This window comes from Salmo salar, chromosome 28 (genome assembly GCF_965601325.2).
Source record: "Salmo salar chromosome 28, fSalSal1, whole genome shotgun sequence".
NCBI classification, from domain to species: Eukaryota; Metazoa; Chordata; class Actinopteri; order Salmoniformes; family Salmonidae; genus Salmo; species Salmo salar.
Window position 1 is genome coordinate 21,830,977 of NC_138318.1, and position 16,864 is coordinate 21,847,840.

The 16,864-nt window shown below is 42.2% G+C and overlaps 1 protein-coding gene across 5 annotated transcripts in view; it reads right to left on the reverse strand.

Moving 5' to 3' along the window:
* The window catches only part of LOC106589645 (rho GTPase-activating protein 15), a 28,332-nt gene extending 11,792 nt beyond the window's left edge, over positions 1 to 16,540 (reverse strand). For 2 of the 5 annotated variants that reach the window (XM_014179876.3, XM_014179874.3), the window contains exons 1-3: positions 16,249 to 16,540; positions 14,906 to 15,082; positions 13,914 to 14,718 (exon numbers count right to left, since the gene is read on the reverse strand). In XM_014179876.3, the coding sequence (XP_014035351.2) occupies positions 13,914 to 14,718; positions 14,906 to 14,985 (885 nt within the window). In that variant the 5' untranslated portion in view covers positions 14,986 to 15,082; positions 16,249 to 16,540. Of the gene's footprint in view, positions 1 to 2,229; positions 2,465 to 13,913; positions 14,719 to 14,905; positions 15,083 to 16,248 lie in introns of those variants that run through there. The other 3 variants (XM_014179875.3, XM_045710013.2, XM_014179877.3) reach the window with 3 other exon arrangements.
* Between the last annotated feature and the right edge of the window lie 324 nt (positions 16,541 to 16,864).

Below are 16,864 nucleotides of genomic sequence, written 5' to 3' on the forward strand. Positions count from 1 at the left end.
AAGAGGGTGATAGAACAGTCTTCCTTCCGGTGCAGTCAGCTTAGAAAGTTAAATCTAAAGCTAAACAGAAAGCATTGAGCTCCAGACCATAAACCACCGCCTCATTTTTGTCTAAATTTACAGACACCCACTATTACCCAGTTACCCACAGACACAGACTCTGCACTGCCAAAAGTGGAGATGCAACACTCTATGCCTACTTCAAAGTCCACCCAGGCATTCATGTGTGACATTGTCTTTCGTCTAAGGGTGGTGGTAATGTTCCAGAACAATAACAACTGTCCACAAACAAATATAGAAGGCCAATAGTCAGGTTTCATTCGAAAGTTCGACAATGGTTACTAATCAACTACAGCAGGTGCACTTTAAATTCTCCACAATACAGAACTGTAAAACAAATTATTATGACTCACACGTTCACTGAATATAAGCCAATTCAACTGTTGACTGAATATAAGTTAATATTACATTTTATTCTTCCTCTTATCTGCGACCCACAGTTATAGACACCATTTTACAGTAGGAGGCAAATTACATCACCAGTATGTAAATATAGCCCTAGTCAAGACCAATACACATGGTTAGGTTAGTTGAGTTAGCCTAAATGTTAGTCTTGTTGTCATTGTTGTTGCAGACTGCCCCAAGTAATTGTCCCTCAGATAAATAAAGTTGTTTTAATTGTATTGAATAAATGAGAGTGAAGGAGAGATGTAAATGCCTAATGTACTTCTGTGTCCATCATTCCAGAAAACATTGGCACAATCACTTACTCCTGCTAAAATCAATGTTTTTCATTTATATTTGTCACTTATCCAGAGCGACTTACAGGAGCAATTAGGGATAAGTGCCTTGCTCAAGGGCACAGGCAGATTTTTCACCTAGTTGGCTTGGATATTCGAACCAGCAACTTTTCAGTTACTGGCCCAAAACTCTTAACCACTAGGCTACCTACTTCCATTGAAATGACCCCCATCTAAAATAGACGATCTGATCCTACAATTTCAGGGGCCCCGAGTCTAACCTGGAGTCTTTTCTTATCTGTTCCAGTGGCCTAAGTTTCACCTGCTGTATTCCAATGAGGAGGTGTCTGAATGACTAGGATTCCTGGGACGTCCCTCTGGGAACCCTGATGGATATGTTGTTGTCATCATCACGGCACTGTGAGAGGGACTGTTGATCTCTCCCTCCCTCTCCCATAGTCTATATTTACCAGGGACCTTGATCAGCTGTGCCTTCTGGTTGGGACTATCACAACAGGATCCATTAGACTGAAAACCTACCACTAGTTTGATGAACGGTGACAGGTCGGAAGCCTATTTATATCGGTCAAAGGTCGGAAGGCACATATGGATAGAAATGAGTAAATTTGACTATTTTCCTCTGGTTAATAATAATACATTTTGTATCAGATATGGACTCGGTGTCCCATCTAGAGGTTTTTGGCCTGTCATTAGCATCATTATTGATCTCATTATCACCACAAGGTAATCAATACACATGACCAGGCAATTGAACCGAAAATAGATCAACAAAATACAGACAAGCAAGAGGAAATTAGAGAGTTGCATCATTGATCTCTCGCTGTGTTGATTCTGAAATGCCCCCTCCCCTGCACACTGGAAAATATATCTACCCAGAGCAAACACCACACAGTAAACACACACTAACCCGAAGTGAGAAAGTCGGTCTTTGTGTGGGCAAAATGTCAGTGTCACCAATAAACATAAACAACAGGCAAAACCCTCAATCTACCCATTTCATCAACACACTCAGCAAGCACCTCACAGTAAATGTAATACCCATGTGTGAGAAACTATGGTTTTGTGTTGGCAAATTTGGCAACTTACACCTGGCAAAACTCTAACGTCAAGAGTGCTTAATGGATCTATGCATTAACCATGCAGAAGGCGGCGTTACTTGTGTTACTGAGCATGCTCTCTGAGGCTGACGTACACGGCAACAGAGGAAAACAAAGTTGAGCTGAAGCAATATATCCGCAGAAGGGTGAGACCAAGTAGACTAAACAGGAAGCAAGAAAGTGATAATAAGGTAGATGTAAACACTGTCAATGTTGTATATACACTGTACAACAAACCCAACACACTCTGATCTACATTCAGAACCATCCAATTTAGCCATAGATCCATCAAAACCAGTGCAATGACAGTTTTGGTGAGGCTGCATTGTTGCATTTAGAGACATACGCTATACAGTTTGTTCTGGACCTACCTGGTTTGCAATTGGTAGAGCCAAGCCCCCCCGGGTCTGATACCCATGCCGGGGCTTTGCATAAAGATCCACCATGTTTATGTAATCCTAATTAGTAGAGCCATATAATACAGCTCACCAGAGCACAGCTACACTAGCTACCACAGGACTGAACTGACAGGAGCAGAGGCAGGCAGGCACACACACCGTGCAGTGTGCGCTCACACACCAATGACAGAGATGCCTCGGAAAGGAGAACTGCCTACTCTGTTACAATGACAGGGGGAGGGGGGATGTTTCAGATGGAGGGAGGCAGAGAGAGAGAGATAGAGAGACAGAGAGCGAACGAGAGAGAGAGAGAGAGAGAGAGAGAGGAGGCAGATAGAGAGGACAGGTCATTTGAACCCATTTCCTTTCTGTCTTACCAATGATGAAAAAGGAAATGTCGGCATGGAAACAAAGCTTTAGGAGAGTGCATTCCTTTACTCAAGTGGTGAATTAGATTAATTAGTGAGGAAGCCAGGGCAGAACTAAGAGGATACTGAAAAAAAAAAACTCTGTGTTTAGCTAGTCCACTGTACTCACAAAGGTCATGGTTTGACTGTTATATCTCCTTCTCTTTGTGAAGTAGTCTTTACATTAACATTAGAAACCTCATAATCAGCCTGAAAGTAGCACTAACAGTAAGAATCTGACTAGTACTATTGGTTTCCAAATCAAATGACAACAAATGTTTAAGAATTGCTTGACAAATTTACATAGAAAAGTATAATTGTGCACTGTGTAGAGGAGAAATGTACACATTTCAATGGACAATGTTGCTGTAAAACTAGGAGGAACCCAGAGTAGCTGAAGCTCAGACTGCGGAGTTGGTGGGTGTTTTACTTGAGACAGGAAACTTGAGTGAAGGGACAGTTGCTCAACCATCACTTCCTTCCAGGGAGGATCAGACTGTTCACAGATCAGACTGCTGACTGTCTGCAGCCTTTGGCTGAAATGTAGTACCATAACATCCACACTGACACAACTAATAGTATCATAAAATGTATCATACCACTGCAACCAATAGCATCATCATAATTCATCAACTAATAGTATCATAACACACAAAACCAACAGTACAGTGCCTTCAGAAAGTATTCAGACACCTTGACTTTTTCCACATTTTGATACTTTACAGCCTTATTCGGAAATTGATTAAATAAAAACAATCTACACACAATACCCCATAATGACATTTTTGCAAATGTATTAAAAATATAAAACCTTATTTACATAAGTATTCAGACCCTTTGCTATGAGACTCGAAATTGAGCTCAGGTACATCCTGTTTCCATTGATCATCCTTGAGATGTTTCTACAACTTGATTGGAGTCCAACTGTGGTAAATTCAATGGACATGATTTGGAAAGGCACACACCTGTCTATATAAGGTCCCACAGTTGACAGTGCATGTCAGAGCAAAAACCAAGCCATGAGGTCAAAGGAATTGTCCGTAGAGCTCTGAGACAGGATTGTGTCGAGGCACAGATCTGGGGAAGGGTACCAAAACATGTCTGCAGCACTGAAGATCCAAGAACACAGTGGCCGCCATCATTCTTAAATGGAAGAAGTTGGGAACCACCAAGACTCTTCCTAGAGCTGGCCGCCCGGCCACACTGAGCAATCGGGGGAGAAGGGCCTTGGTCAGGGAGGTGACCAAGAACACAATGGTCACTCTGAAAGAGCTCTAGAGTTCCTCTGTGGAGATGTAGAACCTTCCAGAAGGACAACCATCTCTGCAGCACTCCACAAATCAGGCCTTTATGGTAGAGTGGCCAGACGGAACACACTCCTCAGTAAAAGGCACATGACAGGCTGCTTGGAGTTTGCCAAGAGGCACTTAAAGACTCTCACACCATGAGAAACAAGATTCTCCGGTCTGATGAAACCAAGATTGAACTCTTTCGCCTGAATGCCAAGCGTCACGTCTGGAAGAAACCTGGCACCATCCTTATGGTGAAGCATAGTGGTGGTAGCATCACGCTGTGGGGATGTTTTTCAGCGGCAGGGACTGGGAGGCTAGTCAGGATCGAGGCAAAGATGAATGGTGCAAAGTACAGAGAGATCCTTTATGAAAACCTGCTCCAGAGCACTCAGGACCTCAGACGGTGGCAAAGGTTCACCTTCCAACAGGACAATGACCCTAAGCACACAGCCAAGACAACGCAGGAGTGGTTTCTGAATGTCCTTGAGTGGCCCAGCCAGAGTCCGGACTTGAACCCGATCGAACATCTCTGTTGAAACCTGAAAATAGGTGTGCTGCGGCGCTCCCCATCCAACCTGACAGAGCTTGAGAGGATCTGCAGAGAAGAATGGGAGAAACTCCCCAAATACAGGTGTGCCAAGCTTGCAGCATCATACCCAAGAAGACTCAAGGCTGTAATCGCTGCCAAAGGTGGGTGCTTCAACAAAGTATCGAGTAAAGGCTATGAATACTTACGGTTGAAGTGAGAAGTTTACATACACTTAGGTTGGAGTCATTAAAACTAATTTTTCAACAACTCCACAAATTTCTTGTGGAGTGGTTAGGACATCTATTTTGTGCATAACACAAGTAATTTTTCCAACAATTGTTTACAGGCAGATTATTTCACTTATAATTCACAATTCTAGTGGGTCAGAAGTTTACATACACTAAGTTGATTGTGCCTTTAAACAGCTTGGAAAATTCCAGAAAATGATGTCATGGATTTAGAAGCTTGTGATACGCTAATTGACAACATTTGAGTCAATTGGAGGTGTACCTGTGGATGTATTTCAAGGCCTATCTTCAAACTCAGTGCCTCTTTGCTTGACATCATGGGAAAATCAAAATAAATCAGCCAAGACCTCAGAAAAAAAAGTATAAACACCATAGGACCACGCAGCCGTCACACCGCTCAGGAAGGAGACGCGTTCGGTCTCCTAGAGATGAACGTATTTTGGTGTGAAAAGTGCAAATCAATCCCAGAACAACAGCAAAGGACCTTGTGAAGATGCTGGAGGAAACAGGTACAAAAGTATCTATATCCACAGTAAAACAAGTCCTATATCGACATAACCTGAAAGGCCGCTCAGCAAGGAAGAAGCCACTGCACCAAATCCACCATAAAAAAGCCAGACTACGGTCTGCAACTGCACATGGGGACAAAGCTCATACTTTTTGGAGAAATGTCCTCTGGTCTGATTTAGCAAAAATAGAACTTTTTGGCCATAATGACCATCGTTATGTTTGGAGAAAAAAGGGGGAGGCTTGCAAGCCGAAGAACACCATCCCAATCGTGACGCATGGGGGTGGCAGCATCATGTTGTGGGGGTGCTTTGCTGCAGGAGGGACTGGTGCACTTCACAAAATAGATGGCTTCATAAGGAAGGAAAATTATGTGGATATATTGAAGCAACATCTCAAGACATCAGTCAGGAAGTTAAAGCTTTATTGTGGGAAGCTTGTGGAAGGCTACCCAAAATGTTTGACCCAAGTTAAATAATTTAAAAGGCAATGCTACCAAATACTAATTGAGTGTATGTAAACTTCTGACCCACTGGGAATGTGATGAAAGAAATAAAAGCTGACATAAATCCTTCTCTCTACTATTATTCTGGCATTTCACATTCTTAAACTGGTGATCCTAACTGACCTAAAACAGGGAATTTTTACTAGGATTAAATGTCAGGAATTGTGAAAAACGGAGTTTAAATGTATTTGGCTAAGGTGTATGTAAACTTCAACTGTATGTAAATGTAATATTTCAGTTTTTATTTTTAATAAATTATCAAACATTTCTAAAAACCTGTTTTTGCTTTGTCACTATGGGGTATTGTGTGTAGATTGATGAGGGGAAAAAAAAATGTAATCAATTTCAGAATAAGGCTGTAACCTAACAAAATGTGAAAAAGTCAAGGGGTCTGAATACTTTCCGAAGGCACTGTATCATAACACCCCAACCAATAGTGTAATGATAATACCCCAACCAATAGTGTAATGATAATACCCCAACCAATAGTATAATGATAATACCCCAACTAATAGTACCACAACACACCAACCAATATTGTGGTTGGTGTACAATAGAAGCACTACATCTCCATCAATGACTGTAGTGTTTTTCAGATTCAGGCTGGCGGTTGCAGTTGATGTTTGAATAGTTATTTTTTTACATCCATTGGCTTGGATTCACCAAGCAGGAATATTATCTGCAGTAAACATCAGAGATGCCCCGTGTCAACCAGTTGGCAAGACAGCAGAAACCGATTGGCACCCTGGCAAATACAGTTCCTGGAACATCCCAAATATTTCACCTCTATATTTGGTACCTGGGCACAAGGTGTTTTGCTATTCAAATGTGCCCGGGCCAGCAGCCTCACACTATGCTTATGCTACTACTAAGCACAGAGGAGGCCTGTATTTCAGACTCACAAACAAGGACCTGAGTGGACGACACACTTCATTGATGCAGACAGATAACTTAACAGGGGATATGGCCCATTCAAATTCAAGTAATTTAATTCAGGATTTTTTACAAGTTTGTCAAAGATCATACATCCTCTGTTTTGTGAGTGTTTCAAATTGAAATTCCAACCAAAAGAGTGAAAGTGAAGCCCTGCGGAAGAGGAAACATTGTTATGTTGTTGAACTAGGAGACGATTGCAATATTTTGCATAGTCTGTAATTGCCCTAAAGGAGAAAAAGCTGTAATTTCTCTCATACGGTAGTCTTGAGCAATGCTATGAATCAGCAATCTGCCTGATTACTTAACCACTTTAGCAATCATCCAATCAAACAATAGGGAAGCAAATTGGGGCCCTAATCACACCACAAAAACAGTCAGCCGATTGAATGAGTCTGACTCCTCCCCCGTTACATCACTCCTCATGGCCCAGAATCCTGGATTACCCCAGAGAATGATGTGTGGAATTCTAGTTCTACCTCCTCCTACAATCTACATACAGCACACCAACCATATCACTTCCCTACCCATCTCCTCAGGCCAGGCTGACTGGCGTTCTTCTGACTGCCCCGAGGCAGAAAACCAGCTCCAGTAGGATCTGCAGGGAAACAGATCTCTAGAACATAGATGGTACATAGAGATCTATACAAAAGAGAGATGATATGGTAATGTCTGAATATACTGTGGTAACATTATAAGAGCCCAATAGTCAAAGATACGTGGTAACAACTGCTGCCCAAGAATGCCTGCAGTACTGTACACAGTAAAGCTACTTAGCTAAAATACATATTTACTTAAGGTAAGCAGATCTCAGGTGCTTTGATAGCCAAGTCCCAAACAGTTAACCCTATCATTACGTATATAGAATATGTAAAAATGTAAAAAAATTAAAACATGCATCAAGACGACATGAAAGACATTCCTGATCTAATATGATTACTTGACCAAGGAGACAAGATACTTGAGACATTGGCTGCGTTTAGACGGGCAGCCCCGTTCTGATATTTTATTCCACTAATTGTTCTTTTGACGAGTCGCATCAGGTCTTTTCACATCAGATCTTTTTCAGCACTGATCTGATTGGTCAAAAGACCAATTAGTGAGAAGAAAAAAAACATCAGAATTGGGTTGCCTGTGTAAATGCAGTCATTGAATAGTCTCATTACAGCTGAGGAGCAGTCAATGGGAGCCGCTAGAGGAGATACTACACAAGTACAGAGAAAAATGATGACTTTCCACCTCCCACTCAAGTGGTGTGTATGTGTGTTTACCAAAGCAATACATCTGGTGATGCATGAACATGAAGATAACACTATTACTATTCTTTCACATGAATAGTTTGTTCACAACAATAGTTAAGGAATTGCTGATTAATTGGATCATATAAGCAATGCATTCCTACATTCACTTTCAGGTCAATTGAGTTCATTTTTATTTAACTAGGATAGTCCGCTCCAGTCGATAGTCCAACCATCATGACAGTCTCTGGATCATGACATTGCATGTTAGCCTAAATGTTGGATTCATCTAAATGTATTCACCCATCCTTACTCTCAAATAACCTCCCCATGATTTCAGTTAAGAAGCCATGCCTAGGATATGTCCCAGATGACCCCCTATTCGCTTTGTAGTGCACTGTTTTTGACCCTATGGGCTCTGGTAGTGATAGAGCTGTTGCTCTGGTTCACACACTAGTACCAATAAACCAAGACTAACCACTCACCACTACCAAGGTTAAATTACCACAATAAAACATAATATCCCTGAGCAGCACAGCTATAATTCAAGGACAACCACTTCAATTGAATCAGAAAACATCTCACTCAGACAGTCCCAAATGGCACCCTATTTCCTTTAAAGTGCACTACTATGGGCCCTGGTCAAAAGTAGTAAGCAAAGTAAAGTGCACCATATTGGGAATGGGATGCCATTTGGCCAGTGTTGCTGCTGAGGAGGGGAACAATCAGACAATGGACTCACCTGTATGTCCTTCCCCTGAACAACACGCTACCCAGTGTTCTATTCTGTCAGAGAGCAGGAACAGAGTGTTTCCTGGCATGTGACTTTGGTCTGCAGAACAAAGCAACTTACAACAGCTGCTGTACTGTCTGTCTCTAGGTTATGTTGTGATCTGTTCAGACTCAGAGGCTGTCTGTTCAGGGTCCCCCAGTGCCTCTCGAAGTCCCAGTCCTAGTCCCAATCACAGCACGGGAGAATGGACACGCACACACAAAGGTGCACACACACAGCCAGCTGAATGGACAAACCTACAGGACTGCTATCCAGTTGCACCTAAAATGCGGCTTATTTCAGAAATCTGTTGCACATGGCACATTTTATTTCCTTTTTTTTTTACTTAACTAAGCAAGTCAGTTAAGAACAAATTCTTATTTTACAATGATAGCCCTAGGTTCTGTCCCAAATGGAACCTTATATTCCCTATATAGTGCACACATTTTGACCATAGCCCTATGGGCCCTGGTCAAAAGTAATGCACCAAATAGGGAATAGGGTGCAATTTGGAACACTACCCTTGTTGCTGCATAGCAGGGGTGCCACAAGACCATTCATTGCCACTCATCCAGAACAGCTTAGCCAACTAACCATATCAGATGAACCAAGGGTATGTACACTGAAAACAAATATGTGCAACATGTAGTGTTGTTTTCATGAGCTTCAAATAAAAGACCCCCGAAATGTTCCAGACGCACAAAAAGACAATTTCTCTCAAATGTTTTGCACAAATTTGTTTACATTCCTGTTAGTGAGCATTTCTTATTTGCCAAGATAATCCATCCAACTAACAGGTGTGGCATATCAAGAAGCTGATTAAACAGCATGATCATTGTACCAGGTGCTGGGGACAATAAAAGCCCACTAAAATGTGGAGTTTTGTCACACAACGCCACAGATTTCTCAAGTTGAGGGAGCGTGCAATTGGCACACTGACAGCAGGAATGTCCATCAGAGCTTTTGCCAGATAATTGAATGTTAATTTCTCTACCATAAGCCGCTTCCAACGTCGTTTTAGAGAACTTGGCAGTACGTCCAACCAGCCTCAAAACCACATACCAAGTGTATGGCGTCATGTGGGTGAGCAGTTTGCTGATGTCAACGTTGTGAACAGAGTGTTCCATAGTGGCGTTGGGGTTATGGTATGGGCAGGCATGAGCTATGGACAATGAACACAATTGCATTTTATCGATGGCAATTTGAATGCACAGAGATACCGTGACGAGATCCATTGTCGTGCCTCATGTTTCAGCATGATAATGCACAGCCTCATGTTGCAAGGATCTGTACACAATTCCTGGAAGCTGAAAATGTCCCAGTTCTTCGATGGCCTGCATACTCACCAAACATGTCACCCATTGAGCATGTTTGGAATGCTCTGGATCAACATGTATGACAGGGTGTTCCAGTTCCTGCCAATATCAAGCAACTTCGCACAGCCATTTAAGAAGAGTGGGACAACACTTCACAATCAACAGCCTGATCAACTCTATGCCAAGGAGAAGTTTCACACTGCATGAGGCAAATGGTGATCACAACAGATACAGATTGGTTTAATGATCCACACCCCTACCTTTTATTTATTTCTCAAAGGTGTCTGACACTGCTGGTCATTTATGAACATTTGAACACCTTGAAGAACAATCTGGCCTTAATGGCCATGTACTCTTATAATCTCCATCGGGCACAGCCAGAAAAGGACTGACAACCCTTCATAGCCTGGTTCCTCTCTAGGTTTTTTCCTAGGTCCCTGCCTTTCTAGGGAGTTTTTCTTAGCCACCGTGCTTCTACATTTGCATTGCTTGCTGTTTGGGGTTTTAGGCTGGGTTTCTGTATAAGCACTTTGTGACACCTGCTTATGTAAAAAGGGCTTTATAAATACATGTGATTTGATTTGACCAACAGATGCATATCTGTATTCGCAGTCATGTGAAATCCATTTATTAGGGTCTAATGAATTTATTTAAATTCACTGATTTCCTCATATGAACTGTAACTCAGTAAAATTTGAAATTGTTGCGTTTATATTTTGGTTCATTATATTTACCTAGAGCGCTTCAATTCAGGAAGCAATGGAACTAGCCTACAGTACATGTCATGTACTGATAGAATGAGTTAAAGACTTGACAATTACCTAAATGTGAGTTTGATTGCCAGTGTGCACATTGTGCATAGCCTATACACACACTGCATGGCATGGTTGTCAATGCCACCTAACCTAAGCCCTAGCTAGCTGCTTCTTCTGAGTTAAACTCTAAACCCCCACACATTACCATGGAGACGGACCTCCATTGTGGGGAAGTGGGGCTCCACTTGAGAGGTCCTGGCACGTCCACATGAGTTGCAACCCTCTGCGTCCTAAATGGCAGCATATTCCCTATACATGTCATTGCTGTTGACCAGAGCACTATGGGTCCTGGTCAAAAGTAGTGCACTACACAGGGTGTAGAGTGCCATTTGAGATGCTGCCCTCATTGTCCCAACAGACAGGGGAAGTGAGGGTGTCATTCATTCCACTGAGGATTATTGTTGAGCCACAAACCAGCTCTCTGCCTTTCTGTAATTTAGGGATAGATATAGATGGATACTATGGTAAAACCGATTTTAGAAAATAAACCAGTATCTGCGGTGGCTTTATCTAAGCTTTTTAAATAGTCTTTCTACATTTACACGTTTCAGTTTCAAAACTAGATCCAGTTCTATTATAGCAATTTAGGCCTACTATACTAGTTTAGTCAACAATCATAATGTTTTCACATTGCCACGTGCAACAATGTAATAACTTAAAAATCGTGAGTGGAGCAGATAAAATGTAGCTAATTTATAGGCTACACCGAGATGGATACAAATTGTTCCATGCTTGACTATACATCCTGATACTTGAAGCGCCCTACGTCACTTTACCTCGGAACAGGTGAACCAACGATGACATCGGACTCGTGGAAAGTTAAAGGTTTCTCCGAAAAACGATGTTGCGCCTGTCAAACCAACCAACTTTATTCAATGTCATTTGCATTCGCTAAATGTCCATATTTTTTTAGGTTGGATAATTCTCGTCAACGACACCGGTGCTCTGGCAACATGCAGCAACTGGAAGCAACTACAACCAGCGGTTTGGAAATGGTTGGTTTGTTGATAGCCTACATTTCGGATTAACTCTTTCCTTTCTTGTTACAGTACGTAGGTAGCCTACCGATTCGAACCAGCAGAATTAACCAGTTTCTAACCTGTTCTGTGGTTGCCCCAAAAACTCTCCCCTAAACCCGACCCACATTCACGGTAATACAAATAAAAGGTAATAAGAGATAGAAAGACGATTCCACTTTTGGGAAATCTGACAGATACTTATAATTGTTCCAATCAAATTGCATAGGTCCATACGCACCTAACAGTGATTTGGTCCCGCTTAACGTATTCCAGACAGTTGCACCAACCTGACCAGATAGAACACTTGAATCAGCTGGTCTGGACACTACAGTTGCATTCTAGGGGCACCCCCTTACCCGTTGGACTGGCACACAAAAGGGTGTGTGTGTGTGTGTATTCATATGTAGATGAGCTGGCATAGAATAAGAAATTGAGTCTACTACAGCCAAGATATGCCATGCTATGTTGGGAATCTTTCCATACATTAGCAGGGATATTATCATCTCATGCATGTTTTATGTATACATTTCTTATGGAAAAACCCAAGTTAACAGCACAACTTTCAACCGAACACATTGCATTCTGTTAACGACAATATCACCATGTATCTTTAATGCAGATCACAAGCCTCACTTACTGAAAGCATCTTTCGACTCATGTTTATGGATCCCAGAAGGTAATACAGTATTTCTCTGAATGTGATTCATTATGAGTCCTGTTGACCACATTAACTTTTGGGAAATCTGACACAAGCAATAGACCTAGTTCTCATCTGGGACTGTGATTCATTGTATGATTCCCAATTTGCACCCTATTCCTCTATATAGGGCACTACTTTTGACCAGGTGCCATTTGGGATACAAACATTGAGTACAGTAATAATTACTCTATGAATCATGGAATGAATCAGACCAGTCCTTTTCTTAAAATAAATACAACAGAGTAACTACAATGAAAGGTTCATGACTGGTGCAAAACTACCTCACACTCAACACCAACAAACAAAATAACTGCTTATTGATTTCCGGAGGCAGACCCAGTGAGCCACCTAGTCCTGGATGGTGAAGCGAGAGTGGGGAGTTAAGTACATGGGAACCATCATGGACAGCACATACTCTTTTAATGCCAACACTGAGAATATAAATAAAAAATACCAACAACGACTCTGTACCTCCTGCGCAGACTGAGACAACCGAATGTTAACACCCGGATACTCTCCAACTATTACACCTGCCATATAGAGAGAGTGTGCCAACTTTCTGTTTCCTGGCCTGGTACGGTGGCCTGTCAGTTTATAATAAGGGTATCCTGTGAATCTGGGGTCCAAGCTCTGTGAGCTGCAGTTCAGGGGGCTTCAGGGCCTCTATGATAAACAGGCAATGGACAAGGCCAAACGCAACATAGAGAACCCAACACACAATCTTGCTCTATGTTTTGAACTGCTGCCCTCCGGAAGGAGATTAAGGGTCCCATTGCTTAGTAAGAATAGGAGCAAGGCATGTCAGCCATTGGGCTGCTGAACAGTGGGACATAGGACTATTTTCTACAGTGTAGAATAATAGTTTAGACATTAAAACTATGAAATAACACATATGGAATCATGTAGTAACCAAAAAAGTGTTAAACAAATCAAAATATATCTTATAGGTGAGATTCTTCAATGGTAGCCACCCTTTGCCTTGATAGCTTTGCACACTCTTGGCATTCTCTCAACTGGCTTCATGAGGTAGTCACCCAGAATGCATTTCAATTAACAGGTGTGCCTTGTGAAAAGTTAATTTGTCGAATTTCTTTCCTTCTTAATGCATTTGAGCCAATCAGTTGTGTTGTGACAAGGCAGGGTTGGTATACAGAAGATAGCCCTATTTGGTAAAAGACCAAGTCCATATTATGGCAAGAACAGCTCAAATAAGCAAAGAGAAACAACAGTCCATCATTACTTAACCTCTTAAGGGCACTTTTTTTCAATTTTCGCAAGGATATGCATTTCTTGATACCATTTGAAAGGAAGCACTTTGAAGTTTGTGGAAATGTGAAATGAATGTAGGAAAATTAATCACTGACTCTCAATCTTACCTGATCCGAAAGAGAAGGGGCTGTAACATCAATCGGACCACAAGTTTGATCCACGCTTTGCTGTTCTGCTGGTGTTTTCGTTGCACCCAGAGATCCAGCCGGTTCTGTTCCCACTATGTCTGTCAACTCTGAGAGTGGTATATCTGATATAGTCTCATAGATATCAGAGTCCTGATATAAATGAGATTGCCCACTAGGATCCCCTGCCAGTGTTTTCATCATCCAGCCGTCTGAGTTCTGCTGTTCAACTGGATCCTTGATAAACGGAGAATGGCCTGACTGCAACTGAGGAAGTCCACTTGTGGGCTCGGGTGGGACAAGGAGCTTTAGGGAAGGGCGCTGCAGCAAATCTCCAAGACCTGGAGTGTCTGAGGCTGAGTTGAATGAGACACCTGGAACTAAACTATGCCTCTTCAGATCACATGGCGGGCTCTCTCTAGTCTCGTTGTTGGAGGTCTGCAGTCCCACCATTGTCTTCACGTGCTCATACCGCTCGATATCTTGTGAGACCCTGAATGTGGACTTCCTGTGAGTGGAAAGTGATCGCGCAGAGTGATCCATGGACACGTGGACCCTCATCACAGCGCCTGGCCTTTGACCTTTGTTAGACATCTTCGGTGGCTCTCTGTCAGTCGTTGCCTGCGGGGACGTGTGACTCTGAGTCCCAGGATCGGTGAGGTCCAGTTGGCCCTGGGTCTCCACAGAGAGCTCCCTCACATACTTTGCAGGGATGTAGAAGGGCTTGGTGCCCTGGTCCTTCCGGACGTGCCACCAGTGCTCGTTGGTCCTGGAGACCAGGATGTACCTGTGAACATTACAGGCCCAAAAAGGCAATGTAAACAATATGTTTGGGCTGTGCAAAACACACAGTACATCTATATCATGTTGTCTGATCTGTTTGTTAGTAATTGTACTCATTTTACCATGAGCTGATGACTAATTTCCATTTTGTGAAATATTTTATGGACAATAAATATTTTCAATTCAATTACATGTCGTTGGGCTTGATGGAGACCAGAGCCCCATCCCTGGCTGTGTACTCATACTCAAACTCCACCTGCACCATCTCCATGTTACTGTAGGTAGGCCTACACAGTCAGCCGCTCCCCTGGCTGGGGCCTCTGTATTGAGATGCAGACAGTCACATTTCAGAAGAGGTCATCTTGGAGCTGGGAACAGTCGATAGGGTACATTTAAAACTGCTGTATCTGACTTTGTGCATCTTAAATGGCATCCTACTTTTAACCAGGGTCCATAGGTAGAGTGGCATTTGGGACATACACTTTATTTGCATTAAAAACATAAATGATTCAGATCCAGTAAACTGAGACAGGACTCTGCTACACTGGCCATACAGTAATAGGCGTTAGGGAACCTCAACATTGTGGGAGTCACAGAATTACATATTAGAACGAATTTAATAGGATCTCTGTTGTGGAAGTACTCAGTTACTAAAGTCCATCTTTGTCCTCTAGCAACATGATGGACGTCTGCCTTACAGATTATTATCAAAAAGAATGCAGACTGACCAGTATGGCCGTTTTTGTTCCATGATTTTAACTTGAAAATGGGCAGGCAGACACCATTAAATGTTGGTTCCCATCGCTATGCATGAAAATACTGCTACAGGAAGTTGCTGACAGCAGTCACTGCAGTGCAGAACGCCCTAACCCAAAATTTTGAGCACTAAAGACACAACACAGGCACACACACACACGCAGAACCCACAGAACAGGAAGCCTGTAGCCCTGCACCACCCTGGGGTGACGATTCTCAGATCACTCCATAGTCAATCTCAGTTTCCCATATAAGGCCTCCAGAGGCCAATGGAGAACTGCAGAAAACACAGGACTCAGTTCCCCCCTCTAATTTTAGTATTGTGAAAGCATTGACAACCAGGACCAATTACTGGTCAGAAGTCAAATTGGTCCAAGTTGATTCCCTCTCCATTCTTACCCATTCAAAGTGAGTGAGCCATCTGATCTGTCATAACAATTGTATTTTGTTGACATTGGATATTGTACTTGGATCTAATGTCCTAGTGAAAATGCATTTTAAATATCTTCTTTGAGTTAGAGTAACTTGCTTGATATGGTGTTGAAATAAAGTTTTGATCTTGATAAAGCCAAGGGTAAAAACCAACCCTACATTTTAATGAGTCAGAGATGTTATGCAGAACAAGTTAAACACATTATGATTTAATCCCCACTAAGAGCGGAATAGCCAAAGTGTCAAAGGGAATCCCATGTCACAATAATGCACACTAACATTACACCTAACTTTTACAATAAAACCAATGTAATTCAAGGCTTGACGATACAATAAAAGTGCCTACCTGGAGGTGCAAGAAGGCTTGTACCAACTTTGTCCTCTTCTCGCTGAATGTTCAGCGGCTCCCAGATGTCAGAGGGAGTTTAATAACTTCCATTTCCATTAATACCCATCATATTAAACCTGGTAAATCTCTCTTTCACCATCTAGTTTCCATCAAATTAGTTCACTTGTCCAAGAGTCCTGTGTTCAGAGGTCCTGTGGTGTCAGTTATAAATCCTAGTAGTCTACCACTGCCCTGTGTGCGCACACAGGTTTCAACTTGCCTGACTGCCTCTGTATCATTTCCTGTTCTACCAACTGTGTATTGGAACACAGAGAATGGTGAGACTGGGGGACAGGAACAAACACTCAGAGTGCTACAGTATGGCAAATGGTAGTGACTCGGTTTAGTCCTATTGTCTGACAAATAAAAAATTGTTTCCATTTAGTCTGTGACCATTACTTCTGTTTAGAACTACAGTGCTGAACATTCTCTGGTTATAGGCGAACAGCCCAGAGAAATTCCCCCAAAATTGTGCATCAACTATGGGCCCTGGTCAAAGGTAGTGCACTATATAGGGAATAGGGTGCCATTCGGGACACAAACATTGGCTATTAGTGTTAAATACCATCTAGCC